Source organism: Triturus cristatus, chromosome 5_1 (genome assembly GCF_964204655.1).
Source record: "Triturus cristatus chromosome 5_1, aTriCri1.1, whole genome shotgun sequence".
Lineage (NCBI taxonomy): Eukaryota > Metazoa > Chordata > Amphibia > Caudata > Salamandridae > Triturus > Triturus cristatus.
This window is the reverse complement of record NC_140587.1, coordinates 275040564-275062618: the sequence shown is the minus strand read 5'-3', so window position 1 is coordinate 275062618 and position 22055 is coordinate 275040564. Positions and strand designations below refer to the sequence as shown.

General features: G+C 50.3%; 1 protein-coding gene across 4 annotated transcripts in view; it reads right to left on the bottom strand.

The window, feature by feature from the left end:
- Positions 1 to 22055, bottom strand: part of ASAP1 (ArfGAP with SH3 domain, ankyrin repeat and PH domain 1) — a 1875051-nt gene that overhangs the window by 6492 nt on the left and 1846504 nt on the right. For all 4 annotated transcript variants that reach the window (XM_085604920.1, XM_085604922.1, XM_085604921.1 and 1 more), the window contains one exon: positions 18128 to 18250. In XM_085604920.1, coding sequence (XP_085461046.1) covers positions 18128 to 18250 — 123 coding nt within the window. The remainder of the gene's footprint in view (positions 1 to 18127; positions 18251 to 22055) is intronic.

Below are 22055 nucleotides of genomic sequence, written 5' to 3'. Positions count from 1 at the left end.
GATGGACAGAAAGGAAAGGAGGCTTAGAAGAGAGCGCCTGAAGTTCACTCACCCTTCTAGCAGAGGTGATGGCAACCAGGAAAGCAGTCTTAAGCGTCAGCAGACGAAGGGGACAATTATGAAGAGGCTCAAAAGGAGCGCACATCAGATAGGTCAATACTAGATTCAAATCCTACTGAAGCATAACGAAAGGGACAGGAAGGAACATGTGGGTAATGCCCTTAAAGAATCGAGAAACAACAGGGGACTTAAAAAGAGAAGGCTGATCAGGAAGCCGTAAGAAAGCAGAAATAGCCGAAAGGTATCCTTTGAGGGTGCCCAGAGCAGAGCCCTGCTGGGCCAGGGAAAAAAGAAAGAGGAGAACCTCAGAAAGAGGGGCAGAGAGGGGATCCACAGCCTTTGCTGTGCACCATGCCACAAATTTGTTCCACCTGCAGGCGTATACCGATTTTGTGGAGGGACGCCTGGCTGCCAGAATAACATTACAGACTTCAGGAGGCAAGTCAAATGGCATCAACTGCCGTTGCTCAATATCCACGCATGGAGGTGGAGGCTGGACAGGTTCGGGTGGAGGACCGTTCCCTGCTACTGCGACAGAAGGCCCCCCTGAAGAGGCAGTCGGATCGGGGATCGATCGATAGACTGAGTAGCTCGGGATACCAGTATCTTCGTGCCCAATCCGGAGCCACAAGGATGACTTGGGCCCAGTCGCACCTGATCTTCTTCAGCACTCTGGGCAGAGGAGGTATAGGTGGAAAGGCGTACAACAGACCGCAACTCCACTCGCGACGAAAAGCGTCGCCGAGCAAGTGCCGCCTTGGAAATTCCAACGCGCAGAACTGCTGACATTGCGCGTTCTCTGCGGTGGCGAATAGATCTAACAAAGGCTCTCCCCACTGCAGAAAGAGGTCTTGCGCCACGTCCGAGTTCAGACGCCATTCGTGATCCATCATGCACCGGCGGCTGAGTTCGTCTGCTGAGGTGTTCAGAGAGCCCGCCAGATGTTGAACCACCAGGGTGATGCCTTGATGCTCCAGCCATGTCCAGAGGTGCAGAGCCTCCTGACAAAGGGTCCACGACCCCACCCCGCCCTGTTTGTTGCAATACCACATGGCGGTGGTGTTGTCCGTGAACACCTGCACTACACTTCCCCGGACAGAGGGAAGGAATGCCTTCAGTGCAAGTCGGATCGGCCGCAGCTCCAGAAGGTTGATATGGAGTTGAGACTCCGTCGGAGACCAGAGTCCTCTGATCTCCGCCTCTCCCATATGGCCCCCCCATCCCAGGAGGGACGCGTCCGTGACTACCACGTGCTCCGGTTGGGGTAGGGAGAGGGATCTGCCGCTGACCCAATCGCGGTCCATGAGCCACCACTGCAACTGTTTCGCAGTGCCCTCTGAGATCAAGACATGGTCGGACAGGTTGCCCCGATGCTGGGCCCACTGAAACTTCAGGTCCTACTGCAGAGCCCGCATCCGCCATCTGGCGTGATGCACCAACAGGATGCAGGAGGCCATCAGACACAGAAGCCGCAGCACCAACCTGACCGAAACCCGGGATAGAGGCCGAAAGACTGAAATGAGAGCCTGAATATCCCAGACTCGCTGTTCCGGAGGATAGACCCGGAACTGCGCCAAGTCCAGAACCGCTCCTCTTCATTGGAGCTTCTGGGAGGGACTCAGATGCGACTTCGGCACATTGATGGAGAACCCCAGCAAATGCAAGAGGTCGTCGTAGTCTGGAGGTGGGAGACAACTGCCTGGGGCGAGCCCGCCTTCAACAACCAGTCGTCGAGATAGGGGAAGACTGGAACCCCTAATCTGCGCAGGTGAGCTGCGACCACCGCCATCACTTTCGTGAACACCCGAGCGGCCCTGGTGAGGCCGAAGGGGAGCACGGTAAACTGAAAGTGCTTGTGGCCTACCGTGAACCGCAGGTAACGCCGGTGGGCCGGCAGGACGGGGATGTGGAAATAAGCATCCTGCAAGTCCAACGCTACCATCCAGTCTCCAGGGTCTAGGGCAGCCAGACCCTGAGCCAAGGTGAGCATCTTGAACTTCTTCTTCCGGAGGAAGGCGTTGACGCTGCTGAGGCCCCCTTTGCCCTTCTTGGGAACCAGAAAGTAGTGGGAGTAACAACCCGACCAACTTCTGGGCCAGGAACGCGCTCGATGGCCCCCTTGGCCAAGAGGGCCATAAGTTACTCCTGCAGAAGTTGCAAGTGCACCCCCGACATGCGGTGGTACTGCGGTGGCATGGCTGGATGGGTCGCCTCGAAGGGGAGGGAGTAGCCCCTTCAGACCATTTGTAGCACCCACCTGTCCGATGTGATGGTATGCCAGTGGAGCAGGTGATGGCGAACTCTGCCTCCCACTGGCGTGGAATGGGCCTGAAAGCACGGACTAGGAGGGCTTTGAGGCGGGTGCTGCCGGGGTAGATGTGGATGGACCGGCTCGTTGTCCCCCTGCTCCACCTCGGCGGAATCCACGTCCGCGACCGCGTTGCTGGTTCTGCGGCCTGTGGCTAGACGGACGTGAGGGGGCGCCCCTTCCTTGGCCACGAAAAGCGGAAGTTTGCGGGCGTGGGGCCAAGAGGCCCAAGGACTTAGCCGTAGCCCTGGAGTCCTTAAAGCGCTCCAGCGCACTGTCTGCTTTGTCGCCAAAAAGGCGACTGCCATCGAAGGGCATGCCCATGATGGTGCTCTGGACATCCCCGGAGAAACTCGTGGACCTCAGCCAGGCGTGGCGACGAATTGCCACCGTGGACTCCATTGCCCTGCCTAGCGAGTCCGTTGTGTCCAGTCCACATCGTATTTCATGCCGTGCCGCATCCTGCCCCTCAGCAAGAGCCTGGGCGAGCCGTGTCCGGGCCTCCTCCGGACACTGGGGCAGCATGTCCTCCACCGTATCCCACAGGGAGTGGGAGTAACGGTCCAAAAGGCACGCGTTGTTGATAGACCGCAACCCCAAACTAAGGGAGGAGAACAGTTTCTTCCCAAACTGTTCCAACCTTTTGGATTCCCGATCCGGGGGAGCGGACGGGAAGGAGGTCTGGGAGGTAGAGGCCTGGATAACCAGGCTCTCGGGCGTGGGATGCAAAGACAGAAAACTGGTGTCGCCCGGTGCAGGGCAGTGGCGCCGGGCCACGTTCTGGTCCATAGGAGGAACTGTGGAGAGCTTGGACCAGGTGCCCCTCAGAACGTCAGTCAGTGCTTCATTGAACTGCAGCAGAGGCTCCGAGGAGCTTGCTGGCGGTTGAAGCACTTCAGTGAGGAGATAAGTCCTCACGGCCACAGCAGGCAGCTCCTGCCCAAGGGCTTCGGCCGCCTTGCGCAGCACCACAGAAAACGTAGCACCTTCCTCCAAAGCCACGGACGGAGGAGAGATGAAGCCAGTGTCAGGGGAGGTATCAAGACCACTGGCATCCCCCAGTTCGTCTGCCCAGTTCTGAGATAACTGGCACTGCCATGCCAGAGGGTCCTCAGACCCCTCCCAGTCGTCTCCGCCATCCGATTCCTGGTATACAGGTGGAAGGATCGGAGCCGGCAGAAGATGAACCTGCGCCCATCTGTGCCGAACGGCGCCGCTCCGACGCCGGACCGGGACTAAACCGGATAACGGCGTCATCCGAAGGCGGCGCCGGGGGCTGCTCCGGAGGGGTCGGCGCCCGCGGAGGGGTCGTAAGGTCGACCGTCGCCGACCGGGATTCAGGCCTGGATCTCGCGGGGGCCTGCGGCGTCAGGACAGGAGTCGACGACGGCGCCGGGGCCTCCCAGTCGAGCCTGCGGGGCCCGAAGGCACGCCAGTAGGCGTCGACGGCGGAGCCAGGCTCCTCATGGCCACGAGGAAGTCTCTGATCTCTGCCTGAGTCGCGTCAGACCCAGGGACTGGAGGGTATGGGGTCGGACAGGACTCCTGCGGCTCCAATGGAGCCGTGCAGGTGGTGCCACCCGAACCCTTAGACAAATCGCGCGACCGGCGAGGGGAGCCAGAAGAGCGATGACCCCTCTTCGACTTCTTGCTGTGCTTCGACTTACCGGAATGCGAAGACTTCGACCCCGACGAGCGGTGATGACTGCGGTTCCGCGACCGGTCCCTCGACCGGGACCTTGAGCGGCGCGGAACTGACTGCCGGATCTCGAGCAGCTTGCGGGACCGCTCCCGCCTAGCCGTCGAGGCACGACTCGGCATCGAGGTCAGCCCCAAGGCAATAGAGGCACCGGCGGTGGTGATCTGTGACCGACATCAGTCGGTTACAGGCGTCACAAGGTTTGAAGCCAGGCATCCCTACCGGCACCAGAGTCGAGGTCGACTGGAAATGGAACCAAAAGAGTTCAAATAAGTTTAGTCAAAAAGTGACTAAAAGGGTATGCTCTTCCCGGATCGGCGCTTAATGGCGCGGAAAAAAGAACTGACGTCAGCGCGCGAGGGCGGCGTGTAAGTACTCCGACGTCATCCCGGCGATCATGACGCCGACGATGGATGCGGCGCCGCAGACGACGCCTAGCGACGCGCAAGGGTATTGCTGACGGATAAAAATTCTGGATCCAGCCTAACGCCTGGGGATATTCTAAGGTGAGAAATCTAACTAAATTGTTTCTTTCAGATGTAAGTAATTTGTTCATCTGATAGAGACTTCAAGCCGTAGATTCCTTACCTTATAATAATTACCCAAGCAATAACTCCCCGGAGGTGGGTCTGAGAACAGATTAGACCACGAGGTTCTACAGGACCAACTGGCCTAAATGCCCATCAGTATGGACATGTCTGTCCACACAGTAGTATTCGGTGAAGATGTGTAGTGATGCCCATGCTGCCGCCTGACAGATGTCCAGGACAGGGACTCCGTGAGCTAAAGCAGTGGTCGCTAACTTGGCTCTGGTGAAGTGAACAAGCAAACTGTCAGGGTGTTGCTTTTTCACTAGTGCACAGCAGATCTTTCTGTAGAGCACTATTCATTGTGAGATGGTCCATTTCTGCCATGTGTTCCCTTTCTTAGCTCCAGCATAACTTTGAAAGAGTTGATCGTCAACCCGGAACTCCTTAGTTGGATCAATGTAGAAGGAGAACAGTCTTTATGGATCTTTTGGATCCAGACAGTGACAAGGTGATGGTCGGGCCTATTTGAAAGTGTCACAGCCTTCAGCAGAAAGGAGGCACACATAAGAAAGATCAGGACTAGATTTAAGTCTACTTGGGGCAAGATAAATGGTTTTGGAGAAAACAAATGTTGGAGACCTTTGAGTAATCTAATCACAATAGGTGACTTGAAAAAATAGGAATATACCGGCAAAGGCAGAAAAGCCGAATGACTGATAAATAGCCCTTACCAGAACAGAGCGCTGCTGGGCCAAAGACAGAACAAAAGTTAAAATTTGGCAAAGAGGGTCGATATTCCTGGATGTATATCATGACACTAATTTGTCCCAACGGAAGGCGTAGACCGTCTTGGTAGAGGGACACCTGGTTGCCATAATAACAGTGCAGACTTCTGGAGGAAAGTCGAAAGCTGTGAACTGTTGCTGCGCAATCTCCAGGCAAGAAGGCGGAGGGTTGCGCAGGCTCGGGTGCAGAATACTCCCCTGTTCTTGTGACAGAGGATGCTTCAAAAGAGGTGTCCTGATGGGAGGACTGATGCTCATGGTCAATAGGTCAGGTTACCGGACTCTCCTTAGCCAATCCTGAGCCATAAGAATGTCTTGGGCCCAGTCGTTCCTGATCTTCATGAGAACTCTGGACCGCAGTGGCAATGGCAGAAAGGAGTATAGGAGGCCAGAGCTCTACTCAAGGCGAAAAGCGTCTCAAAGCGAGAGCTGCCTGAGAAACTCCAGCACGCAAAACTGCTGACATTGCATGTTCTAGGCAGTGGTGAACAGATCTAACAAAGGCTCTTTCCCACTCCTGAAAGAGCCCTTGCCTCACCTCTAGATGGAGACACCATTTGTGATCCACAGTTATTGATGCCAGTTAATTCACCCTGGCATTCAGAGATCCCTGCAGGAGTTGAACCACCAGGGAAATTCACTCACGTTCCATCCATGTCCAGAGACATAGGGCCTCTTGACAAAGGGTCCACAATACGACCCTGCCTTGTTTGTTGCAATACCAAATGAAGGCGGTGTTGTCCATGAACACCTGCATCAGTGTTATCGAAGGAAGAACGCCTTTCAAGGCCAACCGGATCACATGGAGCTCCAGCAGGTTGATGTGAAGCTCGGACTGAGCCGGAGACCTGTGTCCTCTGATCTCCACCTCTACGAGATGGCTGGCTCAGCCCACTGTCACTACTGTTAACTCTTGCTGGGGAAGGGAGAAGGGTCGGCCACAACTTTAGGTCTTTTGCAGTTCCCTACGAAATCTGGACCATGTCGGAGACATTCACTTGATGCTGTGCCTACTGGAACTTCAGGTCCCACTGCAGAGCCCTCATATGCCAGCGGGTATGTATCACAAGAAGGATGCAGGAGGCTATGATGCCCAATAGCCACAGAGTCCATAACATTGAAATCCAGGATAGAGGTATCATAGCCTGAATATCCTGGACTCACTGCTCGGGTGGATAGGCCCAAACCAGGACTGTGTCCAGACCAGCACAGATGAAAGGGTTCATCTGAGAGAGAGTCACTTGTGACTTCACTTGTGACTTCAGCACATTTATTGTGAACTCCAGTCCCAGGATGCTTGTTTCCGGTCCAGGGAAGACATGGCTCGGCAGTTCGGGCTGGACTGTTCCCATGAGGCACAGGGTCAGACTGATTTGCATATGGCCATGTCTGAACTGGGGTGGTGGAGTGAGGTAAAGAATGATGATGGATTAAACCCAGATCAGTTGACTGGGGGTGAGTGTTTGATTTGCTCGAGCGCTCCGTCCATCATCCCCTTTGGTATCGCTTTGTTCGCCCTAAGTTGGCAGGGTATGCCCAGACGTGGGTCCCTTGCCCACTTTGCCACTGGATTCAAGATAGCCTGGCTGATGAGGGTTATGAACCCGAAACCGGTCCCAGGATGCTTGTTTCCGATCCAGGGAAGACATGGCTTGGCAGTTCGGGCTGGACTGTTCCCATGAGACACAGGGTCAGACTGATTTGCATATGGCCATGTCTGAACTGGGGTGGTGGAGTGAGCTAAAGAATGATGATGGATTAAACCCAGATCAGTTGACTGGGGGTGAGTGTTTGATTTGCTCAAGCGCTCCGTCCATCATCCCCTTTGGTATCGCTATGATGCCTAATAGCCACAGAGTCCGTAACATTGAAATCCAGGATAGAGGTATCATAGCCTGAATATCTTGGGCTCACTGCTCGGGTGGATAGGCCCGAACCAGGACTGTGTCCAGACCAGCACAGATGAAAGGGTGCATCTGAGAGAGAGTCACTTGTGACTTCAGCACATTTATAGTGAACTCCAGTGAATATAGGAGGTCTGCTGCAGTCCTGAGGTGGGAGACGACTGCCTGGGAGGAGCTTGCCTTCAGCAGCCAATTGTTGATATAAGGGAAGACTGGAACCCCTGACCTCTCCAGATGTGCTGTAGACAACCTAATCACCTTAGTGAACACCCGAGGGTCGCCGCTAAGACCAAAGGGGAGCACAGAGTATTGGAAGTACTCGCTGCCCACCATGAAGCACAGGTAACATCTGTGGGCAGGCAGGACAGGGATGTGAAGTATGCACCCAAGCCCAACCCCAAAGGTGGGAAACCTGAGATGAGGTTCTGTGTGGACTACAAGGGTCTCAATGCAGTCACCAAAACTGATGTCCATACCATACCAATAGCTGATGATCTTATTGATAAGTTCGGGGCCCAAATATCTGAGTACCTTTGACCTGACATGAGGTTATTGACAGATAGCCCTCACCCCAGGAGCCAAGATGAGGTTTGTTTTTTCTACACCTGCAGGCCACTTTAAGTTCAAAGTGATACCCTATGGGTTGAAAAATGCACCTGTCACCTTCCAGAGGTTGGTGAATACAGTACTTTCAAGTCTCAAGAGTTTCAGTGCCGCTGATCTTCATGACATAGCTGCATTTATTGCCACCTGGGAGGATCACATGGTCCACCTCAAGATAGTGCTTCAGGGCCTGTAGACCTGACTGTCAAGGCAAGTAAATGCCAGATGGGGCAAGGCTCTGTTGTATACTTGGACCACCAAGCTGGTGTAGGCCATGTACAACATCTCCAGCACAATATTCCCACAATTCTGGCCTGAGAAGCTCCTAAAACCCAGACCCAAGTTACAGATTTTCTTAGCCGGACTGGAACTTACAGGAGGTTTTGAAATGGTTATAGTAGCAAAGACACACCACTAACTGAGCTAACGACAGAGAAACAGCTCAGAAACATTATCTGGACTGAGTAGTGTCAGAAAGCTTTCGACACCCTAAAACAAAGTTCTGTGTTCAGCACCTGTAATGAAGGCACCTGACTTCAGTAAGGAATTTATAGTCCAGATGAGTACCTATGAACATGGGATTGGAACAGTGTTATCACAAGTGAATGATTTGGGCCAGGATTTTATTTATTTATTTATTTTGACAGTTTTATATAGCGCGAACAAGACCCTTGCAGGTATCAGAGCGCTTTACAGTGCAGAAATATCAACATAAAAACGTATAAGTATTGTGAATTAGGTGAATACAGTAAAGGTGAACATACAAGAATAGCACATATTTACAGGGGAATATCAATGAGTCAAGTGAATTTGGCCAGAAGAATAGATTTCACTTCTTTTTTTAAAAAAAGCTGCGGATGGATTAAGTCTTGTTTATTGGGGCAAGGCATTCCAAATCCTGGGAGCCATTCCTGAGAAGGAGCGGTAGTATGTTTTCTTCTTGGAGAACCGTTGTGGTTTAAGTAGAAGATTGTTGGAGCTCCTAGTATATCTGTTACCACCCGATAGTACCAATTTCTCCGCTAGGTATCTCGGTGTTTTGTGATGCAAGGCCTTATGTGTCATACAGGCGATTTTCAAATGAATTCTGGCCTCAAAAGGAAGCCAGGTGAGGGCACGAAGGTCAGGGGAGATGTGGCAGTTTCTTTTGGAGCCTGTGATGAGTCTAGCGGCTGTATTTATTGAGGCTCTTAAAGGAGCGGTCGCTGATCTGGGTAGGCCGCAAAGAGCAATACTTCCATAATCCACTTTGGGAATTACTAGAGATTTAACTGCCTGTTTAAAGTCACTGGCCGGTATGAAGGGTTTCAGTTTTCACAAGGTGTTAATCTGGAAATTAGCTCCTTTGGTTGCAGCGCTGATGTGCTTCTGCATATTTAGCTTATTGTCCAAGGTTATTCCCAGTGATTTAGCGGAATCAATGATGATAGGTTGACCATCGAGTGCTGTAATGTGCTTCATCCATTCACGGATGGTGGTTGTTTGGTTGGGAGGAGCAATTAGGAGAAATTCTGTTTTTAGGGTGTTTAGTTTTAGATGGTTCTCTGCCAGCCAGATCTGTGTTTTATGGAGTGTTGTATTAAGGGACTTGATGTCTTCAAGTAAGTGGACCTTAATGTAGAGTTGTGTGTCGTCGGCATACATGTGATATTGGATATTTGATGAATTGAGAAGCTCAGTGAGAGGTTCCATAAACATATTGAAGAGTGTCGGGGAGAGGGAGGAACCCTGGGGTACTCCCAGAGTGACCAGGGAGGGGTTGGATAACGATTGGTTAATCTTGAATCTTTGTGTTCTGTTTTGGAGGAAGGACGTGAACCAGTTTAACACAGTACCAGATAGTCCCATCCTGTGTTTCAGGAGGTCTAGAAGATTGTCATGTTTGACTGTGTCGAAGGCTGAGGATAAGTCAAGCAGGATTAGCAGGCATCCCTTGGTTTGATCCAATATTTGTAGTGCGTCATCAATTATGTGGGTCATGGCTGATTCTGTGCTGTGCCCTGATCGAAAGCCTGATTGGAAATGATAGAGCAGGTTGAAGTGATCTATGTGATTACTAAGCTGCCCGTGGACACATTTTTCTAGCAGTTTGGCGAGGGTCGAGATGTTGGAAATTGGGCGATAGTTATTCAGGTCAGATGGATCCGCCAATGTGTTTTTTAGGATGGGGGATATCTGACCAACTTTGAGAATGTCTGGGATGATTCCTTGTAAAAGAGAAGTGTTTATAATCCTAGTCCATAGGGGCAATAGCAGTGGAGTGAAGGATGAGCCAGTTGACTTCATTAGCAAGCTACTCCTCCCCAGAGAGCAGCGTTGGAGTGCCATTAAGAGGGAAGCCTTTGCTGTGATTCGGTCCCTGAAGAAGCCTGTTTGGGACTCAGTTTAGACTGCAAACCGACCACAGGCCTTTTAGATGGTTATTGCAGATGAGAGGAGAAAACCCCAAGTTGCTGAGGTGGTCCATTTCCCTACAGGGTACGGACTTCACAGTGGAACACAGACCTGGGACTGATCATGCCAAAGCAAATGTCCTCTCCAGGTTCTTCCATTTTAAGGATGAGAACCACCAGGACAACGGGTAGTTGCTCAGTTGCTCATTACTTATCAACAGGGGAGAAGGGGGCCATGCAAGGAAATTCTTCAGTTTGTACCTCCAAGTTTTTGGAGTAATGCTGCTGGTTTTTCAACTCAGAGTTCACTGAGGCCTGCTAACCAGACCTTAGTGCCTGTGCCTTTACCCGTAAGCTGGTATGACGAATTTGCTCAACTAACTTACCTGTATGTCACAAGTAAATGGTACCCAGGGCATGTAAGTTAAAAAGGTCCCCCCAAGGGTTGCAGCACTGATTGTGCCACCTTGGGAATGACAATAGTTAAAGCCAGCCCGCTATCTGCACACTGGAAGAGCAGTTTAAACTGCTGACCCGACTTTGCCATTTAAAGCAATGGCAAAGCCAGACTTTCCCCTGGTATATGTCTAAGTCTCTTCTACGGCAGGGTTATAGAGTTCTATGGCAAGGTGCAACATATCCCACAGACAGAACATGCAAGTTTACAAGTCCTGATAGGCAAAATGAGTAATTCATTTTTACTGTGGAAAAGCTTTGTCATCCAATTGGAGAGTACAGACTTGCACGCTGATCCCTCCAGCTGTGCTAAATCTGAAACACTGCAACCAAAATGGGTCATCCAAGGTATCAAACAACATTACATTAAGCCCAACAGGATTCTCAGGTCGAAATTAATTTAACAATTCGCAGTGTGCAACTTTATCCAAGTTGCCACTTTATTGCCTTTCGTCCCCTATGCTCATACTGGTTGCACATGGAGTCCGGTTGCCACAACAGCTTTCTGGCCTCCCCACAGGTATTAGCCCAAAAGGTGAACTTCAAAGAAGAAGGCGGCTTTGAAGGGCAAAGGGGCAACGCTTGGGAGAGGGGCTGCTCCATTGTTCAGGCAGACAGGCTCGCACTTGGGCCAGGGGAGGGAAAACCAGTTGCCAAATCAGTTTTCCGGAGTTGTGTAGCCACCCGTCCCCCCCGGTAGTCACACCTCTGGGTTGGGCTAGGGAGCTCCACATGCCAGGAGAGGGGTCTTGCAATATTGGAAGTGGGCATAATATTGCATCCTGGGATGGCCAGATGCCACACTTTGTGGGAAGTGGTCATCAGTTGGGAGGGAAGTTGGTAACCCATTGGTACCAAGCGCATTCCTGCACTGAGAGCATTTTCTGGGCATAAGTAGGGAACCCCTGTCCCCCCGAATTCAGATTTTGACTGGACTGGAATGACTACCCTGCTGCACCTTGGAACTGTCAAAGGAAGTCTGCACCGCCATGAACTGCACCTGCTGCACCTGGTGACCAGGAAAGGAGAGGAACTGTGCCAGCAGTGTCATGCTCAAGGAGAAGTTGTCTCCAGAGCCAGCCAGTGCCAAAAGACTCCATGGGCCAACTGATTGGCCTCCTGTTTTCAGCACAGGGACACAACCGCTGAAGAAGCCTGCTGAGGCAAGTTGGTAGCCTAAAGTCCCAAAGAACAATGTCCACCCAACTCAGGAATGATTAGCCTGTGACAGTAGGTGACTGGACTTCAGCCAGCACCAAGAGGACTTTGAGGGACGTTGACCCTATGACCAGGACCGCCTCATCCCCTTTGTGAACTGAGGAGTAGTAGAACCAAGACCCCCTTCGACTACTTCGCATCCACAGCATCCTCTGAGCATCTTCAGCTTCCTTTATAACTTGCATCAGAACCATTTTCATAGGAAAGCCTTGCAAAGGATAAAACTGACTAGAAAGGACTGAAGACTGGTTCACCTGCTGAGGTAACTATTTCTGAGGACCCTGCTGTTCCCTTTGACAGGCTCCTTAGTGGAGGTGGTCACCTAAACTGACTCTGAGTAACCGCATACAACTAGCTCAGGCTTTTTAGTGAAAAAGTTTAAGAGTCAAATTTGTTGCATTTGCCAATGCTTGTTCGCAGTTGACTGGGCAAGCTGAATGGATTAATTTGGCTGAAAGGCGCTCCAGAGCGGCCCAAAATCATCCAAACAAATCGGCATCATAACCTTTTTGAGGGTCTTAATTTGCTGAGGAATCAATGATGGCCTGGAGAATTTCTAGTGCATCAGCTGTAGCTGTGGGTCAGTCGGACGACTGGCGCAGAGAAACCTTTTTTCAGTGTAGACTGCACGATCCTTCTCTGTAGCAATGCGGGGGGTGGATGAAGACCACATCCAGAATTTCTTTGCTTGCAGCAGCTAGTCTTTTGACTTTGCCTTTGACTTAGCCAAGGACGGTGAACTGGATTGAGATCACGACTTGGTTCAAGAGCGGGCCCATGATTAGGAGTACGACCATGTTTTCTTGTGCTCAGTGGCATCCAACTCCATCTCCTCTACCCTGATGGCCTTCAGATGCATCAGGGAGCAATTGTAGCATTATTTTGAATCATGCTTTAATCCAAGGCACCAGTGCAGGGCTAAAAACGCCATATGCTTCCTGCAAGTATGTCACAGTTTGAAGTTCTCAATCTTCATGGGAGACATTTCCCTAGCACACTGTCAAATACATTTAGTAGATTGGTAAACCGCTAGTAAAGTTTAGGAGTGAAGTTGGGGATCCAACTCAAAGAGCGCAGAAGTATATAAACTAATGTCAGCGTGCAGATAACTCCCCTAAATGGCTTTGGACCATCACTATTCGGCAGTTCGGCCAGGACTGTTCCGTTGGACGCAGGATGACGATTGATTTACATATTGTGTGAAGTTGGCCTGATGTATGATGTCACTAGTTCTAGTGTACACCTTATATCAGTCCAAACAACCCTTATGGTGATTGGTTGTAAAGTCAACCTTATAGACCAGCTATCCTAGTGGTAGCATGGACAAGAGCAGTCTTAGGCTAAACTCTGAATGGCATGTGAAGCCAGCTGTTATACCATATATAATCCCTTGAATACCAAATGAAAGGACACCACAACAGATATATATATAAAATAAAGTGTATTTATTCTAGTCAAACCCTCAGCACTCTTTATGAGATTCGAGGTAAGTACAACACAGTCTTATTCAAGCATACATTAAGTCACACAGGTAAGTAATACAGTTAGGCCCTAGGGGCCACGCAAACCATATACTAAAGAAGTGGTATAAGGACCACTGTCACGGAAATAGGATAGGCCTGGGCCTAGGGAATCGCTGGGGCTACACTACACTACGCAAGGTTAGGAAGTGGGAGGCCCATGGGATTCAGGTGCACAGTGGAAACACTCACGCGTAATGCGTATAATCGATAGAAATAGTACAGTTCTGAAATAAGCAGTTTTAGGACACTTCTGGTATAGCTAGAAAGTCGAGACTCGGAAACTAGACCCTAGGATAGTCAATACCCTTGTGAGCACTGGAGTACCCAAGTTACCTAGCCCACGGGCTGCGGGTGCATAGGTGTGAACTTGCGTTGGGTTTTGTCGTGGACTTCTATGGATGCCTGAAGGAAAGTTGCTGACAGGCAGTCAGTACAGAGTGTCCGGTGGATCCCAAGGCCGGGATGAAGAAGGAAGGATACCTGCAAGCAGAAGGGACAGAGTCAGGGTCACTAGCCAGTGACCACGTGGAACCAGGAAGGAACCAGGCGATGTCGGGAGATTGCAGGCGAAGAGGTGAAGCTTGTCGGAGCAGCCACGGGTACCAGGAGACGTCGAGGACGACCAGGACCAGAAGGCGAGCTGTCCCACGAAGGCTCTTGCTATAGGCGGCGTCGAAGTCGAACTAGGACTCACCAAGCCTTGGCAAGCGGAACCCACGAAGAATGGAAGACTTGCTTCTGGTGCAGACCAGGAAGGTCTGGGGCGCTTCTCTTTTGCAGAGGAGCAGGAGCCAGTCTGGAGGAGCCAAACCAGCAGTGGAAAATCAAAGGTGTGTCGTCGCAAAGGCCGCTAGCCAACGGGCAAGCAACCGGACAGACGCGGCAAGCAGGAAAATGCAGAAGGGCCCCACGCAGGACTCGTGGAGTGTGGGGGGCTGATCTTCGGTGCAGATGGTGCTTGGGGTTGGGGCTTCTCAATCCCCGGTGCACAACTTCGAGGGTGCCTCAGAAGCTTGCGCTGGAAGATACTCGCCACTTTTCCCAGGTAGCCGGTCCCACGTCTCTCGTCGCCTCCACGGATCTCAGCTCGGCTGTGGATGTGGATCAGGGTCGGAGAAGTCTGGAAGTCAAGGCTCTGGTCAGGCTCTGCAGTCGGTCCCTCGTAGAACTTCAGCAAAGCAAAGGGTAAGTCTCTTGATGGTGCCGGTTTGCACAGGGTAGCCACTCCTTGGCCACAAGGGAGATTCTTCAGTCTTCTTCTTTCGTCGAATGTCGAAGGTCCAGAGTTTCTGTTCAAGTTGCAGGTTCAGGATAATCTAATTTCCTGGGGCCCAGCTACCACACTTATACTAATCTGGGGGGCTGGGTTGCCTGCTAGGTCACGCCTTATGGGTGGGACTTGGGAGGGGGGTGGTTACACCCCCTTCCCTTTGTCCAGTTTCGCGCCAGGACTGGGGCTGGAGTGCCCCAGCACCGGTTTGAACTGGACTATGCATGGGACACCTTGTGTGCCCCAGGCAGTGTCTCGTTTCTTTCATCCCTCCCTGCCCCAATACACTAAGGCCTGTCTGGGGTGGTGCTCGCACCTCCCAAGGCAGGAAATCTATTGTCCAAGCCTCCCGTGCCGGGATCACTCCCAGCAGCAGGAGGTCAGACTTGTGTTGTGGCAGCAGCATCCATTTTGTGATGCTGGGGCTCTGGTTAACTTTAACCGGGTAAGTAGGTTTCAACATGTCTTCTCCCTCTAGAAGGGAGGGATAATATCCTCATCACCAGAAATGGGATGGGTGTATTATTCCAAAGTGTTAGACACCTTACACGACATGTTTTAATAAAGCCAATCCATAGTTACCATAACCGTTTAAGATTATAAGGCACTTAAAGAGTATATGGTAGGCTATGATAGGCTGTACCCTAGGCCTACCAGGGGCTGCAGCATGTATTATGCCACCCCTGGCCTGGCCTTCCATTATGACACAACTGGCTGATCACTCAGCTGGGGCAAGGTCGTGTAATCATCCCTTGCTTAGGTGTAGTATTCCTATACCTACCTTATATATAGACACATGTGTACCCATCAGCCACTCCTATGGCAGGCCTTAACAATCCTGGAGGCAGAGTGCTTGGTAACATGTGAGATGGTGCTCTAGCATGAGCTGAGCATGTCTGCAGCTTTCGGAACCATGTCCTTATAGCTGTTCTATGATATCGCCTACCATATACTCTTAAAGTGCCTTATAATCCTCGCGGTTATGGTAACTATGGTTTGGCTTTATCAAAACATGTCGTGTAAGGTGTCTAACACTTTGGAATAATACCCCCACACCATTTCTGGCGATGAGGATAGCATTCCTCCCTTCTAGAGGGAGAAGACATGTTGAAGACCTACTACCCGGTTAAAGTTAACCAGAGCCCCAGCATCACAAAATGGATGCTGCTGCCACAGACACAAGTCTAACCTCCTGCTGCTGGGAGTCCTTCCAGCGAGGGAGGCTTGGACAATAGGTTTCCTGCCATGGGAGGTACTAGCACCACCCTAGACAGGCCTTAGTGTATTGGGGCTGGGAGGGATGAATGAAACGAGACACTGCCTGGGGCACACAAGGTGTCCCATGCATAGTCCGGTTCAAACCGGTGCTGGGGCACTCCAGCCCCAGTCCTGGCGCGAAACTGGACAAAGGGAAGGGGGTGTAACCACCCCCCTCTCTGGTCCCACCCATAGGAGGGACCTAGCAGGTAACCCAGCCCCCCAGATTAGTATAAGAGTGGGAGCTGAGTCCCTAGGACTTTGGATTATCCTGATAACTGAACTTGAACAGAAACTCTGGACCTTCGACATTCGACTACGGAAGAAGACTGAAGAATCTCCCTTGTGGCCAAGGAGTGACCACCCTGTGCAAACAGGCATCATCAAGCGACCTGCCGTTTGCTTTGCCTAAGTTCTACGAGGAACCGACTGCAGAGCCCGACCAGCGCCTTGACTTCCAGACTTCTCCGACCCTGATCCACATCCACAGCAAAGCTGAGATCCGTGGAGGAGACGAGAGACGTGGGACCGGCTACCTGATTAAATTGGCTACTTGCTTTCAGCGCAACTTCTGAGGCACCCTCGAAGTTGTGCTCTGGGGATTGAGAAGCCCCAACCCCGAGCACCATCTGCACCGAAGATCAGCCCTCCACGAGTTCTGCGTGGGGCCCTTCTGCATTTTCCTGCTCGACGCGTCTGTCCGGTTGCTTGGCCGTTGGCTAGTGACCTCTGCGACGACGAACCATTGACTTTTCACCGCTGGTTTGGCTCCTCCAGACTGGCCCTTGCTTCCCTGTGAAAGAGAAGCACCTCAGGCCTTCCTGGTCTGTAACAGAAGCAAATCCTTCCTTCTGCGTGGGTTGCGCTTGCCAAGGCTTGTTGTGTCCAAACTCGACATCAACGCCGCCGACAGCAAGAGCCCTCGTGGGACAGCTCGCCTCCTGGTTCTGGTCGTCCTCGACGTCTCCTGGTACCCGTGGCTGCTGCGACAAGCTTCACCTCTTCACCTGCATCTTCACGACATCGCCTGGTTCCTTCCCGGCTCCTGGCTGGTGACCTACACTCTGTCCCCTCTGCTTGCAGGTATCCTCCTTCTGGATTCCATCCTTGGAATCCACCGGACACTCTTCACTGACTGCCTGTCAGCATCTTTTCTTCAGGCATCCATAGGAGTCGACGACGAAACCTGACGCAAGTTCACACCTATGCACCCGCAGACCATGGGCTAGGTAACTTGAGTACTCTGGTGCTCACCAGGGTATTGACTATCCTAGTGTCTAGTTTCTAAGTCTCTTACTCCTAGTTCCTTCCGAAGTGTCCTAAAACTCTTGATTTCTAAATATTACTATTTCTATCGACTTTAACGCATTACGCGTGAGTGTTTCCACTCTGCACCTGAATCCCGTAGGCCTCTCACTGCCTAGCAACTGATAGGATAGTGTAGCCCCAGCGATTCCCTAGGCCTAACCTGTGTTCGTGACAGTGGTTCTTATGCCACTTACTTAGTATATGGTTTGCGTGGCCCCTAGGGCCTAACTGTATTACTTACCTGTGTGACTTATGTATGCTTAAATAAGACTGTGTTGTACTTACCTCGAATCTCATAAAGAGTGCTGAGGGGTTGACTAGAATAAATACATTCTTTTTTTATATATATCTGTTGTGGTGTCCTTTCATTTGATATTCAAGGGATTGCAAATGGTATAACAGCTGGCTTCACATGCCATACAGAGTTTAGCCTAAGACTGCTCTTGTCCATGCTACCACTAGGATAGCTGGTCTATAAGGTTGACTTTACAACCAATCACCATAAGGGTTGTTTGGACTGATACAACGTGTACACTAGAACTAGTGACATCATATATCAGGCCAACTTCTCACAATTAGGTTTTACATCTGAACTGAAGGGAATTCTGCAAGGCTCCAGCATACAAGGCAATTTAGGTATTTTGGCATCATAGAGAATATTCAAGGCGATCTTAATGTATCATTTCTTACAAAAGTAGACCGCCTGTCACCAAATTACTTAAACTGATTTAATAAACCAGTCTACATATGCTAATGTAAACTGGATGTTATATCACAGACTGAGCAGAAATTATTATAGTTGTTGCTACATACCCACCACTCTTGATCCTCTTCACCTGTCACAATAATTACTTCACCCTCGGCAAATGTAAGCTCATCATCATTATCAGCTTGGCAGTCATAAATTGTCTTCACTCGCTTTGTTTTGTTTTTCCCCTAAATAAAATGCAACTATGTTACTTTGAATGACAAAAACATGAAAACGGAATTTAGCAGTCACATTTGATCTAAACATAGACAAGAGATCCATATGCAGAAATGTCTACAAGAACACGGGTCACGTTCCGTTACTCTTCGTCAGTAAACTTTTTCATATCAATTTGTGTATAGTCTTATAGAATGGAAAAACTGAAAACTGCTTCTATACCTCTTGACAAAGCACTGATAATGGGAAAGAGACTATGAATCAAGAGTAACAAACGGAGCAATCACAAAGGCATTTTTTTTCTTTCGTTTGCATCGTGGCTCTACCCCAATCTCAACTTGAGGGCAGATTCCAACGCAACTGAGAATGAGGCACCATCAGTCTTCCACGATTTGTTTCTGTAACAAAACCTGGACTACTACTTTCAGTCAAATGATATAACGAGTTATTTTTTAGTGAAATACCAGGAGGCTAGACCCGAACTTCAAAGTAATGGGATGTTATTGCACACTAGATGTTCTGCTAGAATTGAGATTTGTCCATTTACCAAAATAGCAGACTGGGTTGGGGTGAGGGGGATGACAATTGTCATTATATTGTTTTGGAAGGAGTCAGAAGACTGCAATCGGCGATTTAAGGGCTATTTCTTATGTTGTGGCCATTGTGGCAGCCAGAAAGAGACTTGAAACCTTTGTTGGTAGAAACACTTCTCAGATGACTTGTTGTTAAGCCTTTGAAATACTTTCCTTGCTTTTAGGTTCCACTGTTTTAATCCACCTTGTTCTGGCGCACACCATAATCAAACTGTGATCTAAACACTTAGGGCCAGTTGTACGATGGTTTCTAGCGGTTGCAAACGGAAAAGTCGGGCGGTTTGTGACCGCTAATTAGCCTTTTCACATGTACTAACCAGTGGCGGTCAGCACGGCTCTGGGGAGGTGAGACTCCACAGCATATCTCAAGAGCTGCATTTGAGCAAATAGGAATAGCAGATGAAAATAGGTGTCCTGGAGGTCCAGGTACATGAGCCAAAACAATCTCTGGCCAGAGACAGCATCTTCAAAAGAAAATGCACTACTTATAACCAGACATGCTACATTAGTCATGACATGTTCGATTACATCATTGATGCCGTCACTGATGACCTTCAAAATGGCATAATTGATAACAACACACTGCAAGGTGGGGGCGCAAGTTATTGTTACTTCAGCTAACTCCAACTAGTGAATTTCAGAAGTTTTTAAAAAGGCTGTTTTAACTGAGATTTTCACCTAGAGAACTCTGGCTATTTCCCAAGTTTAGGTAGAGAGCAGCTCCTGTATAGAGCGCCCTACAATACCAGTGACACTCCTGAATTTGCTCAGCTCAAATATCTGGTTTTCTATCAAAGTTTTTTAAGCATAGAATTAGCACACTGCCATCCACACTGAGATAGAAAAAGACAAAGTCTTCTACCATTTCTATAGCAACGTTTTTAAGCTTAGGATCAGCAGTGCCATCCATGACGAGCTGTAAAATGACAAAAGCCTTTAACCACTCCAGACGCAGTATTACAACTTTGGTTTGGTAAAATACCATCCAAGCCAAACTAGAATGAATAAAGCAACCCTGACACATTTTTTTGCTATCTTTGTCCAGACACAAGGGAGCACCCTTGCTCTCTCGTGTCTGGACAAAGCTAAACCTCTCCAAAGAGCTAAAATGATAGCAAAACATTTGACAGGGGTTGCTTTTATTTATTCTGTCTCACTGAAGAACAAGTTACTTACCTTCGGTAACGATGAACAAGTTACTTACCTTCTGTAACGATATATCTGTAAGAAACATTAGTTAGTTAGATTCCTCACCTTAGAATATCCCCAGGCGTCAGGTTGGATCCGGAAAGATTTTTGTAGCAATACCCCTTGTGCGTCGCTAGGCGTGGTCTGCGGCTCCCCGTCCGTCGTTGACGTTGTGCGTCGGAATGACGTCGGAGTACTTAGACGCCGCCCTCGCGCGCTGTCAGTTCTTGTACATAGCTTTCTGCGCCAGGAACGCAGAGCCATGCAAGAGACCTACACTGGTGCCAAAAAGTCTAGGGCCTGAACAGGATGACCTTAACCCTAGATGTCGGTTCGCAGAGCGGGGAGGATGGGTGGTTCGGTGAGGAATCTAACTAACTAATGTTTCTTACAGATACATTGTTACCGAAGGTAAGTAACTTGTTCATCTGCAAGAAACACGTTAGTTAAATTCCTCACCTTAGAATAGATACCCCAGCAATACCAACCCCGGTGGAGGGTCTGCGAACCAAGATCACACCAGAAAGTCCTGGAGAACAGAACGGCCAAAGAAGCCATCTCTCCGGACTTGGCTGTCCAGGCAATAGTGCTTGGCGAACGTGTGCAGTGAGGCCCACGTCGCCGCCAGACAGATGTCCTGCAAGTGAACTCCCCATCCCAGGGCAGCAGTCGCCGCCGTGGCCCGGGTGGAATGGGCTCTCAGCCCAACAGGAGGGTCCTTTTTCGCCAAGTAGTAACAAACATTTATACACAAGACGACCCACAGTGAGATGGTCCGTTTGTGTACGGCTCTCCCCTTCTTAGCACCTACGTATCCAACAAAAAGTTGGTCGTTCACCCGGAACTGCCGGTGCGGTCCAAATAAAAAGGACAGCGCACGTTTGGGGTCCAGACGGTGGAGCCTCTCTTCCTCTTTCGAAGGATGCGGAGGAGGAAAGAAGGTGGGCAAAGTGACCGATTGCCCGATATGAAAGGGAGTCACCACCAAGAAAAGAAGGACGAGTCCGGAGGACAACCTTGTCCGGATGAACAGAAAGAAAGGGAGGCTTAGACGATAGAGCCTGGAGCTCACTCACCCGTCTAGCCGAGGTGATAGCTACCAGGAAAGCAGTCTTAAGAGTCAGAAGACGAAGTGGACAATTGTGAAGGGGCTCAAAGGGAGCGCACATCAGAGAGGTCAAGACAAGATTCAAATCCCACTGAGGCATTACGAAGGGGACAGGAGGAAACATGTGAGTAATGCCTTTAAGAAAACGCAAAACAACAGGGGACTTGAAAAGAGAAGGCTGATCAGGAAGCCGTAAGAAAGCAGAGATTGCAGAAAGATAACCTTTCAAGGTGCCCAGAGCCGAGCCCTGCTGGGCCAAAGAAAGAAGAAAGAGGAGAACCTCAGAAAGAGGGGCGGAAAGGGGATCCACAGCCTTTGCTGTGCACCATGCCACAAATTTGTTCCACCTGCAGGCGTATACCGATTTTGTGGAGGGACGCCTGGCTGCCAGAATCACATCACAGACTTCAGGAGGCAAGTCCAATGGCATCAACTGTCGCCGCTCAATCTCCACGCATGGAGGTGGAGACTGGACAAGTTCGGGTGGAGGACCGTCCCCTGCTGCTGCGACAGAAGGTCCTCCTGAAGAGGCAGTCGTATCGGAGGATCGATTAGCATACTGAGTAGCTCGGGATACCAGTACCTTCGTGCCCAATCCGGAGCCACTAAGATGACTTGTGTCCGGTCGCGCCTGATCTTCTTCAGCACTCTGGGCAGAAGTGGTATAGGCAGAAAGGCGTACAACAGACCGCAACTCCACTCGCGACGAAAAGCATCTCCGAGCGAGTGCCGCCTTGGAAATTCCAACACGCAGAACTGCTGACATTGCGCTTTCTCTTCGGTGGCGAATAGATCTAACCAAGGCTCTCCCCACTGCAGAAAGAGACCTTGCGCCACGTCCGAGTTCAGACGCCATTCGTGATCCATCATGCGGCTGAGTTCATCTGCTCTGGCGTTCAGAGAGCCCGCCAGATGTTGAACCACCAG